Raw genomic sequence first — 16,299 nt, 5'->3', positions numbered from 1 at the left:
CAAAATCTGCAACATATCTCCATCCCTCCTTCACAGTACATATATAGATGTTCACTCATTCCAAGAGACTGTATTCTTCTTCATCCTAAACATTACATTTCTGCTTCCACTGAATCTCCTACAAACAACAATCTCCAAACATTCTCATCCCTTTCCCTACGTCCCTGCCTCTTTATCTGCTATCTTACCACTTTCACTTAACAGAAATTCAGTTTCTTCCTTGGAAATCACTTATTTGATTTAAAAATAAAAAAAGATACACAAATAACCTGCACCTAAGAGAAATAAACTTGTAATGACGTTTGGTCTGACTTGGACTATTAGGTAGTTAATTTAATTCGATTTGTATTTATAAGAAAATAATAAAAACAAAGAGGCTAATACAGCATTTGGGGGAAGAAAGGTTCGAATCCAAGGAAGAAGGCAGTTTTAATTCCTTCTATCAAAAGCTCTGACCAGCATCAAGGCACTCCCATTGAAGGGTGCTACTTGGAGGGTGTTCTGCAGGACAATGCCCCCCATGGCCCAGTTAGTCGAGAATCAAAAAAACAAGTTGCCATATACAGACTAGCATGGTGTTTTTACCTTTTTCTTTTAGCTGGAGATTTACCCAGTTCAGCTGTTGGTATGAGCTGTTCTCCAGGTCGAATCCACAAGATAGGTCCATCGTTACTCTGCTGTGGCGAACTCATATTTATTATAGACATAGGACCCCAAGGCATCGCCTGCAAGTAAAAAAGTCATGCTGCTTTAAAACAGTTGCAATACAATTTAACCCCTGGAGGGACGGGGTAAGGGAGGCTTTGTATGTGAGGGGCTTGGGCATCCAACAAGTGTGAATGTGTTAGTCATGACTTGATAAAGCTCTACCTAAAAAAAAAAAATGTCATCTATAATAAAGGTTTGCTATGCATCAAGTGCCTACCATAATAAAATCTCTTGTACAGAAATGTACAAGAGATTGTTATGTATAAGTAGTGAAATGAAAGTATAGTGGTACCTTGAGCTAAGAACTTAATTCGTTCCAGAAGGCCGTTCCAGTGCCGATACCGAACGAATTTATTCCCATAAGGAATAATGTAAGTTAGATTAGTCTGTTCCAGACCCCCAAAAATACACTTACGAAAGCACTTACAAAAAATACACTTACATAACTGTTCGAGTCAGGAGCTGTTCGAAACTCAAGGTACCGTTGTACAGATAAAATTCACAACCCACAATTTCAAGATAAAAAATCCATAAAATTTTTATAGTTTACACATCCAAACTGAGTGTTGTGATTTGTTCCAGTGTTATTATTATTATGGGGAAGTTCTAAAACCATTAAGATCATGCAATGCTTGGGAAATGGGAGGCAAATGGGATGGATCCAAGGATGGTAAAAATTAGTCCAATTCCTTGCATCAAAAGGGCCCCTCACTGACATTAACACACTTCCCTTGAGGGGTGTTCCACAGTTTATTTTTTTTATGTAACAGCTGTCTCCCACCTTGGCAGGGTGACCTAAAAAGAAAAATGAAAGAAGTTTTTTTTTAAATTTAGTAATTTATACAGGAGAAGGGGTTACTACCCCCTTGCTCCTGGCATTTAGTAATTTATACAGGAGAAGGGGTTACTACCCCCTTGCTCCTGGCATTTAGTAATTTATACAGGAGAAGGGGTTACTACCCCCTTGCTCCCAGCATTTAGTAATTTATACAGGAGAAGGGGTTACTACCCCCTTGCTCCCAGCATTTAGTAATTTATACAGGAGAAGGGGTTACTACCCCCTTGCTCCCAGCATTTAGTAATTTATACAGGAGAAGGGGTTATTAGCCCCTTGCTCCCAGCATTTAGTAATTTATACAGGAGAAGGGGTTACTACCCCCTTGCTCCCAGCATTTAGTAATTTATACAGGAGAAGGGGTTACTAGCCCCTTGCTCCTGGCATTTAAATTTATACAGGAGAAGGGGTTACTAGCCCCTTTCTCCCAGCATTTAGTAATTTATACAGGAGAAGGGGTTACTAGCCCCTTGCTCCCAGCATTTAGTAATTTATACAGGAGAAGGGGTTACTACCCCCTTGCTCCCAGCATTTAGTAATTTATACAGGAGAAGGGGTTACTAGCCCCTTGCTCCCAGCATTTAGTAATTTATACTGGAGAAGGGGTTACTACCCCCTTGCTCCCAGCATTTAGTAATTTATACAGGAGAAGGGGTTACTACCCCCTTGCTCCCAGCATTTATTAATTTATACAGGAGAAGGGGTTACTAGCCCCTTGCTCCCAGCATTTAGTAATTTATATAGGAGAAGGGGTTACTACCCCCTTGCTCCTGGCATTTAGTAATTTATACAGGAGAAGGGGTTATTAGCCCCTTGCTCCCGGCATTTAAATTTATACAGGAGAAGGGGTTACTAGCCCCTTTCTCCTAGCATTTAGTAATTTATACAGGAGAAGGGGTTACTAGCCCCTTGCTCCTGGCATTTAAATTTATACAGGAGAAGGGGTTACTAGCCCCTTCCTCCCAGCATTTAGTAATTTATACAGGAGAAGGGGTTATTAGCCCCTTGCTCCCAGCATTTAGTAATTTATACAGGAGAAGGGGTTACTACCCCCTTGCTCCCAGCATTTAGTAATTTATACAGGAGAAGGGGTTACTACCCCCTTGCTCCCAGCATTTAGTAATTTATACAGGAGAAGGGGTTATTAGCCCCTTGCTCCCAGCATTTAGTAATTTATACAGGAGAAGGGGTTATTAGCCCCTTGCTCCCAGCATTTAGTAATTTATACAGGAGAAGGGGTTACTACCCCCTTGCTCCCAGCATTTAGTAATTTATACAGGAGAAGGGGTTACTAGCCCCTTGCTCCTGGCATTTAAATTTATACAGGAGAAGGGGTTACTAGCCCCTTTCTCCCAGCATTTAGTAATTTATACAGGAGAAGGGGTTACTAGCCCCTTGCTCCCAGCATTTAGTAATTTATACAGGAGAAGGGGTTACTACCCCCTTGCTCCCAGCATTTAGTAATTTATACAGGAGAAGGGGTTACTACCCCCTTGCTCCCAGCATTTAGTAATTTATACAGGAGAAGGGGTTACTAGCCCCTTTCTCCCAGCATTTAGTAATTTATACAGGAGAAGGGGTTACTACCCCCTTACTCCCAGCATTTAGTAATTTATACAGGAGAAGGGGTTACTACCCCCTTGCTCCCAGCATTTAGTAATTTATACAGGAGAAGGGGTTACTACCCCCCTGCTCCCAGCATTTAGTAATTTATACAGGAGAAGGGGTTACTAGCCCCTTGCTTCCAGCATTTAGTAATTTATACAGGAGAAGGGGTTACTAGCCCCTTGCTTCCAGCATTTAGTAATTTATACAGGAGAAGGGGTTACTACCCCCTTGCTCCCAGCATTTAGTAATTTATACAGGAGAAGGGGTTACTACCCCCTTGCTCCCAGCATTTAGTAACTTATACAGGAGAAGGGGTTACTAGCCCCTTGCTCCCAGCATTTAGTAACTTATACAGGAGAAGGGGTTACTAGCCCCTTGCTCCCAGCATTTAGTAACTTGTACAGGAGAAGGGGTTACTAGCCCCTTGCTCCCAGCATTTAGTAACTTATACAGGAGAAGGGGTTACTAGCCCCTTGCTCCCAGCATTTAGTAATTTATACAGGAGAAGGGGTTACTAGCCCCTTGCTCCCAGCATTTAGTAATTTATACAGGAGAAGGGGTTACTAGCCCCTTGCTTCCAGCATTTAGTAATTTATACAGGAGAAGGGGTTACTACCCCCTTGCTCCCAGCATTTAGTAATTTATACAGGAGAAGGGGTTACTACCCCCTTGCTCCCAGCATTTAGTAATTTATACAGGAGAAGGGGTTACTACCCCCTTGCTCCCAGCATTTAGTAATTTATACAGGAGAAGGGGTTACTACCCCCTTGCTCCCAGCATTTAGTAATTTATACAGGAGAAGGGGTTACTAGCCCCTTGCTCCCAGCATTTAGTAACTTATACAGGAGAAGGGGTTACTAGCCCCTTGCTCCCAGCATTTTAGTCACCTCTTACAGAGGAAGGATTCTTTTCCACTTCCCCACGAAAGTGAAAACAAATATTATGACTTACTCTTGATATACCTGGTAGATTATCAAAGATGAAAATGACAGCAAGAAACTTACCCTCCGAAGGAATGGATTTTCTTCCATCATGTTGAGGAAATGGGGAAAATAGCCACCCACTTCTTCATGTACTGTCCCAACAAGACTGACTTGATGCAGAGGACCGGTGCGGAAGGTGCCATTACAATATGTTCTGTACACCTGCAGTATAAGTTTGAAACAAATTAATTAAAAGACCTTGAATACATCCCATAATTAATGGTACAATTTTAATTTTGTATTTACTAAGAACACGAAATAAAAAAAATCATGGCAACTTTACAAAATTTACTTCTACATTACAGACTACATCCCTAAAGAGAAAATAATGTACATAACATACCTCATCCTTATATTTTTCCATTGTATATGTCTCCAGGTCTGAGTTTCTTCCAATGTGGCCAATAACTCCAGCCTTTACAAAGAGGTTCGGATGTTTCTCACTCATATAATCTAGAAAGTCTGGCATGTATCTGGCAGCATTGTGGACAATACCACAAACATGATGGGCAAACCCATTATCATCTTCAGAAAACACAACCTAAGACAGAATTAAATTTTAAGAAATGATTAATAAACTAAAAACACAAGTATGAGCATAAAAATATAAATGCAGCAGAACCCCCATATCCATGGATTCAGTTTCCGCAGTTTCAGTTATCTGTAGTTTACCGTGGCCAGATAATAACCTTTAATTATGCTTAATAATGGTCCCAAAGCCCAAAATTAGTGATACTGGCAGTTCTTCAGAGCCTAAGAGAAGCCGTGAAGTGATTCCCACCATGGAAAAATTGCTAATTCTAGACTTACTGTGCATAATTTATCAATTAAACTTTATTACAGGTATGCATGTCAATGAAAAACGACATGTATATATAAGGTATGCTACAATTTGTGGTTTCGGGCATCCGCAGTAGGTCTTAGAACGCATCACCCATGGATAAGGGGGGACTACTGCACTATACAATAAATATATTTGGAGAAAAGCATCTGATCCAAGTCTTGTCTTGAACACAAGCTAATTAAAAAACAAATCCACATTACCAAATAAATGATGCAAAGCAGGAAATGGTGAGATTTTGAATTAAACTAGTTGGAATACTACACTTGATATCTATTACTTATTTTATGTGAAGCACTAAACCCAAGCAGGTAATTTATTACAAGGACCAGTATGGAACCCACACCTGAGGAAGCAGCTTACGAAACTAGAGACAAACCTGAGGAAACATAGAATGAAAATAGACAACCAGAGGAAATAATGAAAATAGACAAACCAGAGAAAATAATGAAAATAGACAAACCAGAGAAAATAATGAAAATAGACAACCAGAGGAAATAATGAAAATAGACAAACCAGAGAAAATAATGAAAATAGACAAACCTGAGGAAATAATGAAAATAGACAAACCTGAGGAAATAATGAAAATAGACAACCAGAGGAAATAATGAAAATAGACAAACCTGAGGAAATAATGAAAATAGACAAACCAGAGAAAATAATGAAAATAGACAACCAGAGGAAATAATGAAAATAGACAAACCTGAGGAAATAATGAAAATAGACAAACCTGAGGAAATAATGAAAATAGACAAACCAGAGAAAATAATGAAAATAGACAACCAGAGGAAATAATGAAAATAGACAAACCTGAGGAAATAATGAAAATAGACAAACCAGAGAAAATAATGAAAATAGACAACCAGAGGAAATAATGAAAATAGACAAACCTGAGGAAATAATGAAAATAGACAACCAGAGGAAATAATGAAAATAGACAACCAGAGGAAATAATGAAAATAGACAACCAGAGGAAATAATGAAAATAGACAAACCTGAGGAAATAATGAAAATAGACAAACCAGAGAAAATAATGAAAATAGACAACCAGAGGAAATAATGAAAATAGACAAACCTGAGGAAATAATGAAAATAGACAACCAGAGGAAATAATGAAAATAGACAACCAGAGGAAATAATGAAAATAGACAAACCTGAGGAAACATATAATGAAAATAGACAAACCTGAGGAAACATATAATGAAAATAGACAAACCTGAGCTAAGTAATGTAAGATTATTATTATTATTATTATAATCAAGGGGGAAGCGCTAAACCCGGAGGATTATACAGCGCCTGGGGGGGGGGATGTGGAAGGCATTCAGGCTTAATTCGGGGAACTGGAGCACAGATCCAATTCCCTAAATCAAGAGCCCCTCACCAACATCAAGGAACCTTCCTTGAGGGGTAAGTAATGTAAGAAAGCAGAGCTAAGTGGTATGAGCTACAAAGAGAGACTAAAGAAATTTCCTTAATAATGTGCATAAGTTGTATCATGTACTTGCATTATTATTATAATCAAGGGGGAAGCGCTAAACCCGTAGGATTATACAGCGCCCAGGGGAGGGGGGATGTGGAAGGCATTCAGGCTTAATTCGGGGAACTGGAGCACAGATCCAATTCCTTAAATCAAGAGCCCCTCACCAACATCAAGGAACCTTCCATGAGGGGTCATGTACTTGCAGAAACAGATTATTATTATTAAGGACTCGGGGAGACATGACAACATACTAAATACTCTGGAGTATTGGGTACACAGCTGGAAGTTAAAAACACAGACAAGTCACAGGGATGTCAGGAAGTATTTCTTCAGCCTCTGGGTATCAGGAAGCAGAATGACCTCAACAAAATAGAGGCAGAAGCAGACTCAATACAGTACATAGTTTTAAGAATAGGTACAATAGGGCCCACAACGCTAGGAGAGAATGAATCTGACAGGTAGTAAATTGAGAGGTAGGACCAAGAGCCAGGACTTGACCCATGCAACAACATACAGGAGAGTACTACTTAGATGAAGGGAAATGTGCACCGGTGATTATTATTGCATTCATGGTGAAGCATTAAATCCATAATGATCACACACTACCTAGGAAATAAAGGCAGTTATATTTGATCCAAGGAAGCAGAGGATGCCTTCAATACTTTGTATCCCCAGCATCAAGACATACCCCTAAAAGCAGTATTACAGTGAAGAAAGTTTGACAGTCTTGCACATGGAATTAAAGCTATACACTAAGGGATAACTACTCAGTGTAAAGAGGCCAAGACTTTTCAACATCCTCCCTTCTTACATACAGGGGATTACCAACAGACCCCTGGTTGTCTTCAAGAAAGAATTGGACAAATTTTTGAAGTTAGTTCCTGGTCAGCCAGGTTGTAGTGCTTTTGCTGGACTCCACCCAGCTAACACCAACGGCCTGATTGATCAGGCCATCCACTGAGAGGCCTGGTCTGGGACAGGGTCACGTGGCCCGGTGGCTAAAGCTCCCGCTTCACACACGGAGGGCCCGGGTTCGATTCTCGGCGGGTGGAAACATTTCGACACGTTTCCTTACACCTGTTGTCCTGTTCACCTAGCAGCAAATAGGTACCTGGGTGTTAGTCGACTGGTGTGAGTCGCATCCTGGGGGACAAGATTGAGGAACCCAATGGAAATAAGTTAGACAGTCCTCGATGACGCACTGACTTTCTTGGGTTATCCTGGGTGGCTAACCCTCCGGGGTTAAAAATCCAAACGAAATCTTATCTTATCTTATCTTAGGCGCTGACCCCAGAACACTCCAGGCAGTCGTTTATACAAAATAAAGCCAGTATCTCATTCTAAAACTGATTCTATCCATGAGAGGAAAAATTATGAGACACAAACTGCCATAACCATAACGTGCTCATACTGTGAATACAAAATATAAATACAAGACTAAAGTCAGAAATATTTTTGGAAATAACCTTGAAAACTAAAAGAAATTATACACAAATATTATTATTATAATCATGGGGGAGCACTAAACCCGAGGAGTATACAGCACACGTGCAAGGGGGAGGGGGAAGGTATTCAGGCTCAATTCAGGGAATCAGAGCACAGATCCAATTCCCCTAAATCAAGAGCCCCTCACCAGCATCAAGTTTTTTATTTTTTCAACAAGTCGGCCGTCTCCCACTGAGGCAGGGTGACCCAAAAAGAAAGAAAATCCCCAAAAAGAAAATACTTTCATCATCATTCAACACTTTCACCACACTCACACATAATCACTGTTTTTGCAGAGGTGCTCAGAATACAACAGTTTAGAAGCATATACATATAAAGACACAACATATCCCTCCAAACAGCCAATATCCCGAACCCCTCCTTTAGAGCGCAGGCACTGTACTTCCCATTTCCAGGACTCAAGTCCGACTATATAAAAATAACCGGTTTCCCTGAATCCCTTCACTAAATATTACCCTGCTCACACTCCAACAGCGTCAAGGTATACACAAATAACTTGCAAATAGGAGAAAAAATGCCAGGAGCAAGGGGCTAGTAACCCCTTCTGTATATATTATTAAATGTAAAAAGATAAACTTTTGTTTTTCTTTTTGGGCCACCCTGCCTTGGTGGGATACGGCCGGTTTGTTGAAAAAAAAAAAAAAAATAGGAGAAAAACTTATGATGACGTTTCGGTCCGACTTGGACCATTAACTAGTTGTCGTAAGCTTGTCTCTCCTATGTACGGGTTATTTGTGTAGTTCCAGACACGGTATTGTGCCTCTTTTGTTCTTAAATCAAATTAGTACAGTACATTTTGCAAGATGAAATGTCAAAGGTATAAATGTTTTCAAGAATGACTGAGACATAAAAATTAACATGAAATGATCATAAGCAAGTCTCCAAATTTTTTAAATGATAATATACAGAATATGGAAGAATAAAACCAGTAATAAACAATGAACTAGTTATAATACAAAATGTAACGAAATTGACAGAATGTGCAAGATACAAAAGGATATAAAAGACTTAAAAAAAATTACACAAAGGTACAACAAAAATTATGAAGCAGTGAACTAAATATTTAAGTAGATATCTTCTTAAACATGACTTAGTAATCTTAATACAAAATATGAATACATTTCTCACCTCTAAAAACTCAGCTGCTAACTCTTCTTGCTCTTCCTTACTAAGAGGCTCAATTTCCTCTTGGTACATATGCACTACTGTTGCATCTCCATTAGGATATGTTTCCACATGCATATAATTGGCATATTTGTACTTGTCCAAACCAGGCTTACCATTACATGGAGGTCTGGGTAAAGATATGTGCTTACTTCCAAAGTCCACTTTTGCAAAAACTGGTTGGTTCACACATGGCGCTGATCCAGACAACGAATTTGGTGAAGACTTGGAGTCTGTCTTATCTCGTCGGCACTGTACACCAATATTGTAACGTTTAATTTTGCTGCGCTTGTGACACTTTGCACAATCATATTTCTTACTACTAGAAGTTCCAGAAGTTGATTTGTGTCTGTGTGTAGGCTCACTCAAGCTCTTTGTTTTTTCCAAATCTTTTCCAGCATTCTTTTCAACTTTTTCATTAGAGCTAACTATCTCTGTATTTTTTTCTAAATTAGTTTTTGAATGAGAAACCTCAGGTATTTTATTTTTGCTCAACAAATCTGACACTTTGGTCCCATTCACTGGAAGTTTTACCGCATCTACAGGTGTCAACACTTTGTCTTCCACTTTGCTATCTTTTTCTCTCAAAAAACCTAATGTTCTCTTTGGCATATTATTAGCATCCTCCTTGACACTGGCTAGACTAGGAAAATTCACAGGGGATTCAGCTTCCTCTTTCTTTGGCGTTGTTGATCGATCTAAACTCTTTGGCAATTCCGTTTTCTTGGATGAAGTTGGAGGTTTTCTCAACGTAGTTGTTTTAATATACGACTCTCCCTTTGTAATTACTGGTACTTGATCTTCATCCTTTGGGGGTTCTTGTTCATCCTCTGTTTTAACTGTCTTTCCTTGTGGTCCTGTGTAAATTGTTGTATCACCTTCTTCAGCAAATTTACAAAGCTCATCCAATACTTCACTTTTAAAGTCAAGCTTTGGCATAATTTCAGTTTTTACATTCACAGAATCCTCCACTTTCCCTCCTTCCCCTTCTATTATATCTTGAGATCTAGAGTCAACATCAAGGGGTTCTCCCTTGAGAGTAGCTTCTGGCTTGTGGTCAGGAGATAGATCACTTCCCTCATCAAAGCCACTCTCTGCAGTATCATGTCCCTCTCCACTAGCAGATCTTTCCCTCAACTCATGGCCCTCCTCTTCACTGAATCTTCGTAGCTTCTCTGCTGTGGGAGGAATTGTAACTGGTCTTGGAGTCACTGGGACAATAACTTCAGTAACAGATGACATAGAAGAAATAGAAGAAATTGATGTTCTTGACTCAGATGACCTTTTCTGTCTAATTACTGGATCAGGCTTCCATTTAGGAACAGGTAAATCCATTGGACTTCTTGGACGTGTTCTTGGTGGACTTCTGACTTTTGGTGATTTTGGACACGAAGAAACAGGTGATATCAGCTTGGGTCTAGTTGGATGTGTTGGGGAAAGAATCCCTTGACGTGGACTCTGGTGGGGTGGGGACATTATGTCTGTTTTAACAGAGTTAGTTGGCGAAAGAATGTCAGGTATAGGCACCCTAGGTGATAGAATTTCTGTTTTTAATGGAACAAGAGAAGGACTTGGAGGAGCAACTACTCTTAGGGATTGTGACATGTTTACTACAGATGGGAGGGGACTCCTCGGTCTTGTAGCTGGAATTGGTGATGGAGAGGGAGAACGTGAAGATGATGGAGAACCAAACTGGGGTGAAGGAGATTTAGGACATTCAAAAGTACAATCAGGTAATGGTGATGGTGTATCTCTTTCTAGATTGTCCTCCTGAAGCATACTATCCTTAAGGCATGACTCTGAATTTAAGACAGGATTGGCACAGTTTTCATGAGATTCTAGATGTGATGGTGAAAATGCTCTTGGTGACAATGATGGGAGATTTTTAAACGAAGGTGGTGAATTTTTCAATGAATTTCGATTAGGGGGGCTCTGAGGAGACATGTTAGGTGGTGGAGGGGTTCCTGGTGACATAGGAGGTGGAGGTGGGGTGTCTGAAGGTAATGGAAGGGGTGGTGGTGTACCAGGAGACATAGGGGGAGGAGGGGGAGGAGGGGGATTGTCTAAAGTTCCTAAACCTCTTTCTTCACAACTATATGAATTAGTAATAGTTCCTTCTAATCTATGGGAAATTTCTTTTGATACAGGTGGTGGTGGTGGACTTTCAGGAGAGCCAGGAGGAAGGGGAGGAGTTTCAGGAGTCCTTGGAGGAGGTGGAGGAATATCTGGTGATCTTGGAGGTGGTGGAGGTGTTCCTGGTGATCTGAGAGACCACGGAGATTCAGGTGATATTGATCGAGTTGGAGTAACAGGTATGGAGGTTTCGTGAGGTCTTGGAGGGAAGGATGATGGTGAAGTGGGACATATTCTAGGAGTAGCAGAGTTTTCAGCTTGCACTGAGAAAGGAAAGGGTAAGGAAGGATATGTTATGGATGGAGTTCCTGGGGACTCGTGTGGGGAAGAAGAGCCTGGGGATCTTGGAGGAATACAACTTGATCTTGACATTGGAGGGGTTCCAGGTGGTCTTGGAAGTGGAGTAGCTGATGAGGTAGGCAGAATAGGAGGGCTTGGTGAAGATGTTGAAGGTGAAGAATTCTCCAATCCATGCGGCAACAGAGGTACCCTGGAGGAATCCGGATGGCTTTGCTGATTGTTTCTATCATGTATGTTATTACGTGTGTGTGGTGAAGTGGGACATCTTGGAGGAGTAAGAGACAGTGATCGTGAGGAGTCGCCATCTTCAGAGGATCCTCGACATCTTCTTGATAATACTCTTGTGTCTTGGTGAACAGGGGGAGTGTAGCTCCTCTCCTGATTGAGAAAAGAAAATTTCACCCTTTTATTAAGTACCATGCTTAGGTAGGAGATAATATTAGAAGTAAATAATGAAAATGATTGTTATAGGAATGCAGTTAGAAGCCTGAGTAGATCTATAACCCACTATGATAACATGAACGTAGATAAGTATGTTTATGGAGCAACTTGCAATGTGAACAGACTGACTGATGTTGTAGTGGCCAGGCTTAGGCTTGGTTACAAGTACTTCTGGCAGTTTAGGAGACACACAGATGATGATCAAACTAAATGTAAATTATGTGATCAGGCATATGGTCACTCTCTTGAACACTATGTGCTTAATTGTCCACTTATTGAGGAATACAGAGACAGACAGTATAATAACCTATGTGACATGTCAAGATATCTTATTAATGAAAATAAGATACCAGATATACTAAGCAAATTTCCTAAATTTGCTTGTAACAGATAAGTGAACTATAGATTTTTTTTTTTTTTCAACAAGTCAGCCGTCTCCCACCGAGGCAGGGTGACCCAAAAAAGAAAGAAAATCCCCAAAAAGAAAATACTTTCAACCACACTCAACACTTTCACCACACTCGCACATTATCACTGTTTTTGCAGAGGTGCTCAGAATACAACAGTCTAGAAGCATACACATATAAAGATACACAACATATCCCTCCAAACTGCCAATATCTATAGATATGTAGATATAAATCCATATGTATTCCTGTTAACCCTTTGGGGCCTAGTTCCTAGGCCTTTTGTGTATCCACATGCTCTTGCGCTACCATCCACAGGATGGATATGGGGTGCACAATAAACTAGCCACTTCGGTGGCAAAATCTAAATCCATGCTTAGTGAAACAATACCAAAGTACAATAATAAATCAATTATACCATACACTGAGGGCTCTTCAAAATTAGAAAAATGAAGAATCTGTTAAGAATAGATTCACCATATATGTATAAGATTCCCCTCTGTTCATGCAGGCTCACTTTAAGCAAATTCACTATTATGATGTGTACAATTTCTTCTATTAAATCCGTGTGTGTGATATACATTTGCCATGTGCAATCAGTATGTACTGAAGACGCTTATTGTGTATAATTAACCCGTAAACGGTCCAAACGTATATATACGTTTTTTCAACATTTGAAAGTATGTAAAAAAAGTAGATCTTCTTTTTGTTTTGTTTTTTACATTTGAAAATGTGTAAAAAACTTTGATCTACTTTTTTTTTTGTTATATTTGAAAATATGTAAAAAAAAAAAAAAAAACGTAGATCTACTTTTGTAGCACTACACGTGAACGTAGATCTGCTTGGACCATTTACGGGTTAAGTGTTGACAGCCTGGTTGAGATTAATACAACCGCAGTGGGCCTGGACTACATCTACTGTGTAAGAGAGACAGGGATACCTGTACAGTGTGAGTAAATCTCGTTTCATGCATCTTTCCATGCAAAAGTTAAAAATATATATTACCTTTACATAAGGGATTACGAATAAGAACTTACAAAATACATCTTACATACAGGGCAAACAAAGAGGACGAATATTCATGTACGGTATTTACACACAAACAAATCTGAAGAATTAAATATAGCACTGCCATTGTTTTATCAGTTCTGTCATTAGGCCGTGTTTTGAGGGAATACTGAATTCACACTCACCCTGCCTTTAAATAAGGCAATGACATAATAATAAAAACCTACGATAATGCCAAATGTGAATACTGAAAAATTCTAAAATACAGTATAACTAAAATTAATATATGTCATTTGTCTAAATCTGGTTACAGTAATAAAAACCAACACAGAAAACTAAATGCAGTACACATACAGTATACAAATGCTTTAAAACAGTTTACGTGTTCAATCCATCACAGTTTATGCAATCAGGTGATTAGAAGCAGAAGGCGCTGCTGGACAAATCCGCTGGTGTAAGTAGGTCGCAGGTTAGATAAGCATAGAAAGATTCCATGTATCAAGATCTCAAGACATTGCAACATCTTGATACAGGGATATTACAACATCTTGATATGAGATGTTGCAACATCTTGGGATCTTGATACAGGGAATTCTTCTGCCTTTACCCAGCCTACAGTCATGACCAACTTAAACCAGTGAATTTGTCCAATGGTGACTCCATCTCCTCCTGCTTCTACTCACCTGACTTCAGTATATAAGCCACTTCTCCAGGTTATCTCATACCTCTGAAGCATCGTGCTCTGGTGTTCCACTGCCACTGCTTCCATTTTCACTTCTCCATCTGATACGAGCTTCTCCACTGCGATCTTTATCCTAAGATTGAAACTAGCTTTTAGATTACAGTACAGTAATATGGAAGCAAATAAGAAAGACGAAGAAAGGCCAGTAAAACAATACTGTCTTTTAATAAAATACAAAGACGTATACATATTTTTAACATTCCAGTCATCTCCCACTAAGGTAGGGCAGCCAAAAAAAGAAGAAACACTTTCACCATTTCTCACTTGATTACTGTCTTGCCAGTGGGGTACCAATACTACAGTTTAAGACTGCAAATATCCCTACCCCTCCTTCAGAGTGCAGGCATTTTACTTCCCACCTCCAGGACTCAGGTCTGGTAACTGGTCTCCCTGAATCCCTTCATAAATGTAAATTGTTCACACTCCAACAGCACCTCAAGTCATAAAAATCACTTGCCCCCACTCACTTCTAACATGCTTGCTGGACATCAAAGCCCCTAGCACACAAAACCTCCTTTACCTGCTCCTTCTAACCTTTCCTAGGACAACTGCCCTGCCTTCCCTTCAACTGCTGATTTATACACCCTCCAACTCATTTTGTTCCATCCTCTCTAAATGTCCGAACCACCTAACAACCCCTCCTAAGCGCACTGGAAAATACTTTTAGTAACCACGCACCTCCTTCTAATTTCCAAGCTATGAATTCTCTGCATAATATTCACACCACAACTTGCCCTCAGGCACATCTCCACTGCCTCCAGCCTCCTCCTTGTTGCAACATTCACCACCCATGCATACATACATACATATGTTTTTCTTCTTTCAACACACCGGCCGTATCCCACCGAGGCGGGGGTGGCCCAAAAGGAAAAACAAAGGTTTCTCCTTGTACATTTAGTAATATATACAGGAGAAGAGGTTACTAGCCCCTTGCTCCCAGCATTTTAGTCGCCTCTTACAACACGCATGACTTATGGAGGAAGAATTCTGTTCCACTTCCCCATGGAGGTAAGAGGAAATAAACAAGAACAAGAACTAGTAAAAAAATGGAAGAAAACCCAGAGGGGTGTGTATATATATGCTTGTACATGTGTGTGTAGTGTGACCTAAGTGTAAGTAGAAGTAGCAAGACGTACCTGAAACCTTGCATGTTTATGAGACAGAAAAATGGACACAAGCAATCCTACCATCATGTAAAACAATTACAGGTTTCCGTTTTACACTCACTTGGCAGGACGGTAGTACCTCCCTGGGCGGTTGCTGTCTACCAACCTACTACCTAGGACATACATATGTATCTTTATTTATTTTAAAGGGGTAATAACATTTCACAATTTGGGTAAGTTCAACAGACAGCTAATAAATACAGTATGAGCCAAATTCCATGAAGTCCATTACCAGTGAAATGAATATTTTGAAATTAAAGGCATTTTCATTACATTAGGTAGAGTATTTTCATTATTTTATCCTGTATTAATATGGAGGATCTTGGCATTTAAACATATCAGTGTTTTGTAAATTGAAAACTTACCCTGTGCCGGTGTTTCTTATGGTGGGCCCGGTCTCTGTCTCTTTCCCTGTGCTTCTTTTTCTTATGGTGATGGTGGTGGTGATGATCCCTGTGGTGGTGATGGTGGTGATGGTGGTGGTGATCACTTGTGTCTAATGGACCTGACTCTGCACTGCATAAAGGCGGTTCTAGAAATAAAGAAATCATAATAAGCAAGCTTTGAATGTCTGTAGTTTCCTCTGATGGACAAAAGGAAATAACAGTAATGGTGCTGTTCTCTATTACCAGTCAATATAAACCTTAAAAATATTTATCATAAGATTTGAAAACTGTGATTCTAAGTTGGACAATTTCTCTTCTTGCTTCTCACTTAAGTGGTTAGCGAGCAAAAAATGTTTCTAAGCTAGTTGGCACCTTCTCTAAGATACGTTACTATGTACCTTAAACAGAACTACTATTACTCTGATTTATCCCTACCTCACCTATGATATTTGTTCCTGGGGATCCACTATACTGCAAATCACCTACAACCAATAATAACTCAATAAAAGGCAGTGCAGTTACACAAATGATCACTCAGTCTAGTGCCAGACAACATACTCCCCCACTCTTGAGAAGTTCAAATTTACTCAA

General features: G+C 39.7%; 1 protein-coding gene across 7 annotated transcripts in view; it reads right to left on the bottom strand.

The window, feature by feature from the left end:
* Window positions 1-16,299, bottom strand: part of LOC128703919 (lysine-specific demethylase 9) — a 46,952-nt gene that overhangs the window by 21,027 nt on the left and 9,626 nt on the right. For all 7 annotated transcript variants that reach the window (XM_070104839.1, XM_053798795.2, XM_070104838.1 and 4 more), the window contains exons 2-7: window positions 15,688-15,854; window positions 14,140-14,229; window positions 9,090-11,936; window positions 4,478-4,675; window positions 4,156-4,296; window positions 586-725 (exon numbers count right to left, since the gene is read on the bottom strand). In XM_070104839.1, coding sequence (XP_069960940.1) covers window positions 586-725; window positions 4,156-4,296; window positions 4,478-4,675; window positions 9,090-11,936; window positions 14,140-14,229; window positions 15,688-15,854 — 3,583 coding nt within the window. The remainder of the gene's footprint in view (window positions 1-585; window positions 726-4,155; window positions 4,297-4,477; window positions 4,676-9,089; window positions 11,937-14,139; window positions 14,230-15,687; window positions 15,855-16,299) is intronic.

Source organism: Cherax quadricarinatus, chromosome 95, assembly GCF_038502225.1.
Source record: "Cherax quadricarinatus isolate ZL_2023a chromosome 95, ASM3850222v1, whole genome shotgun sequence".
In the NCBI taxonomy this organism is placed as follows: domain Eukaryota; kingdom Metazoa; phylum Arthropoda; class Malacostraca; order Decapoda; family Parastacidae; genus Cherax; species Cherax quadricarinatus.
The sequence above is the reverse complement of the archived record's forward strand: the minus strand, read 5'-3'. Positions and strand labels throughout refer to the sequence as shown.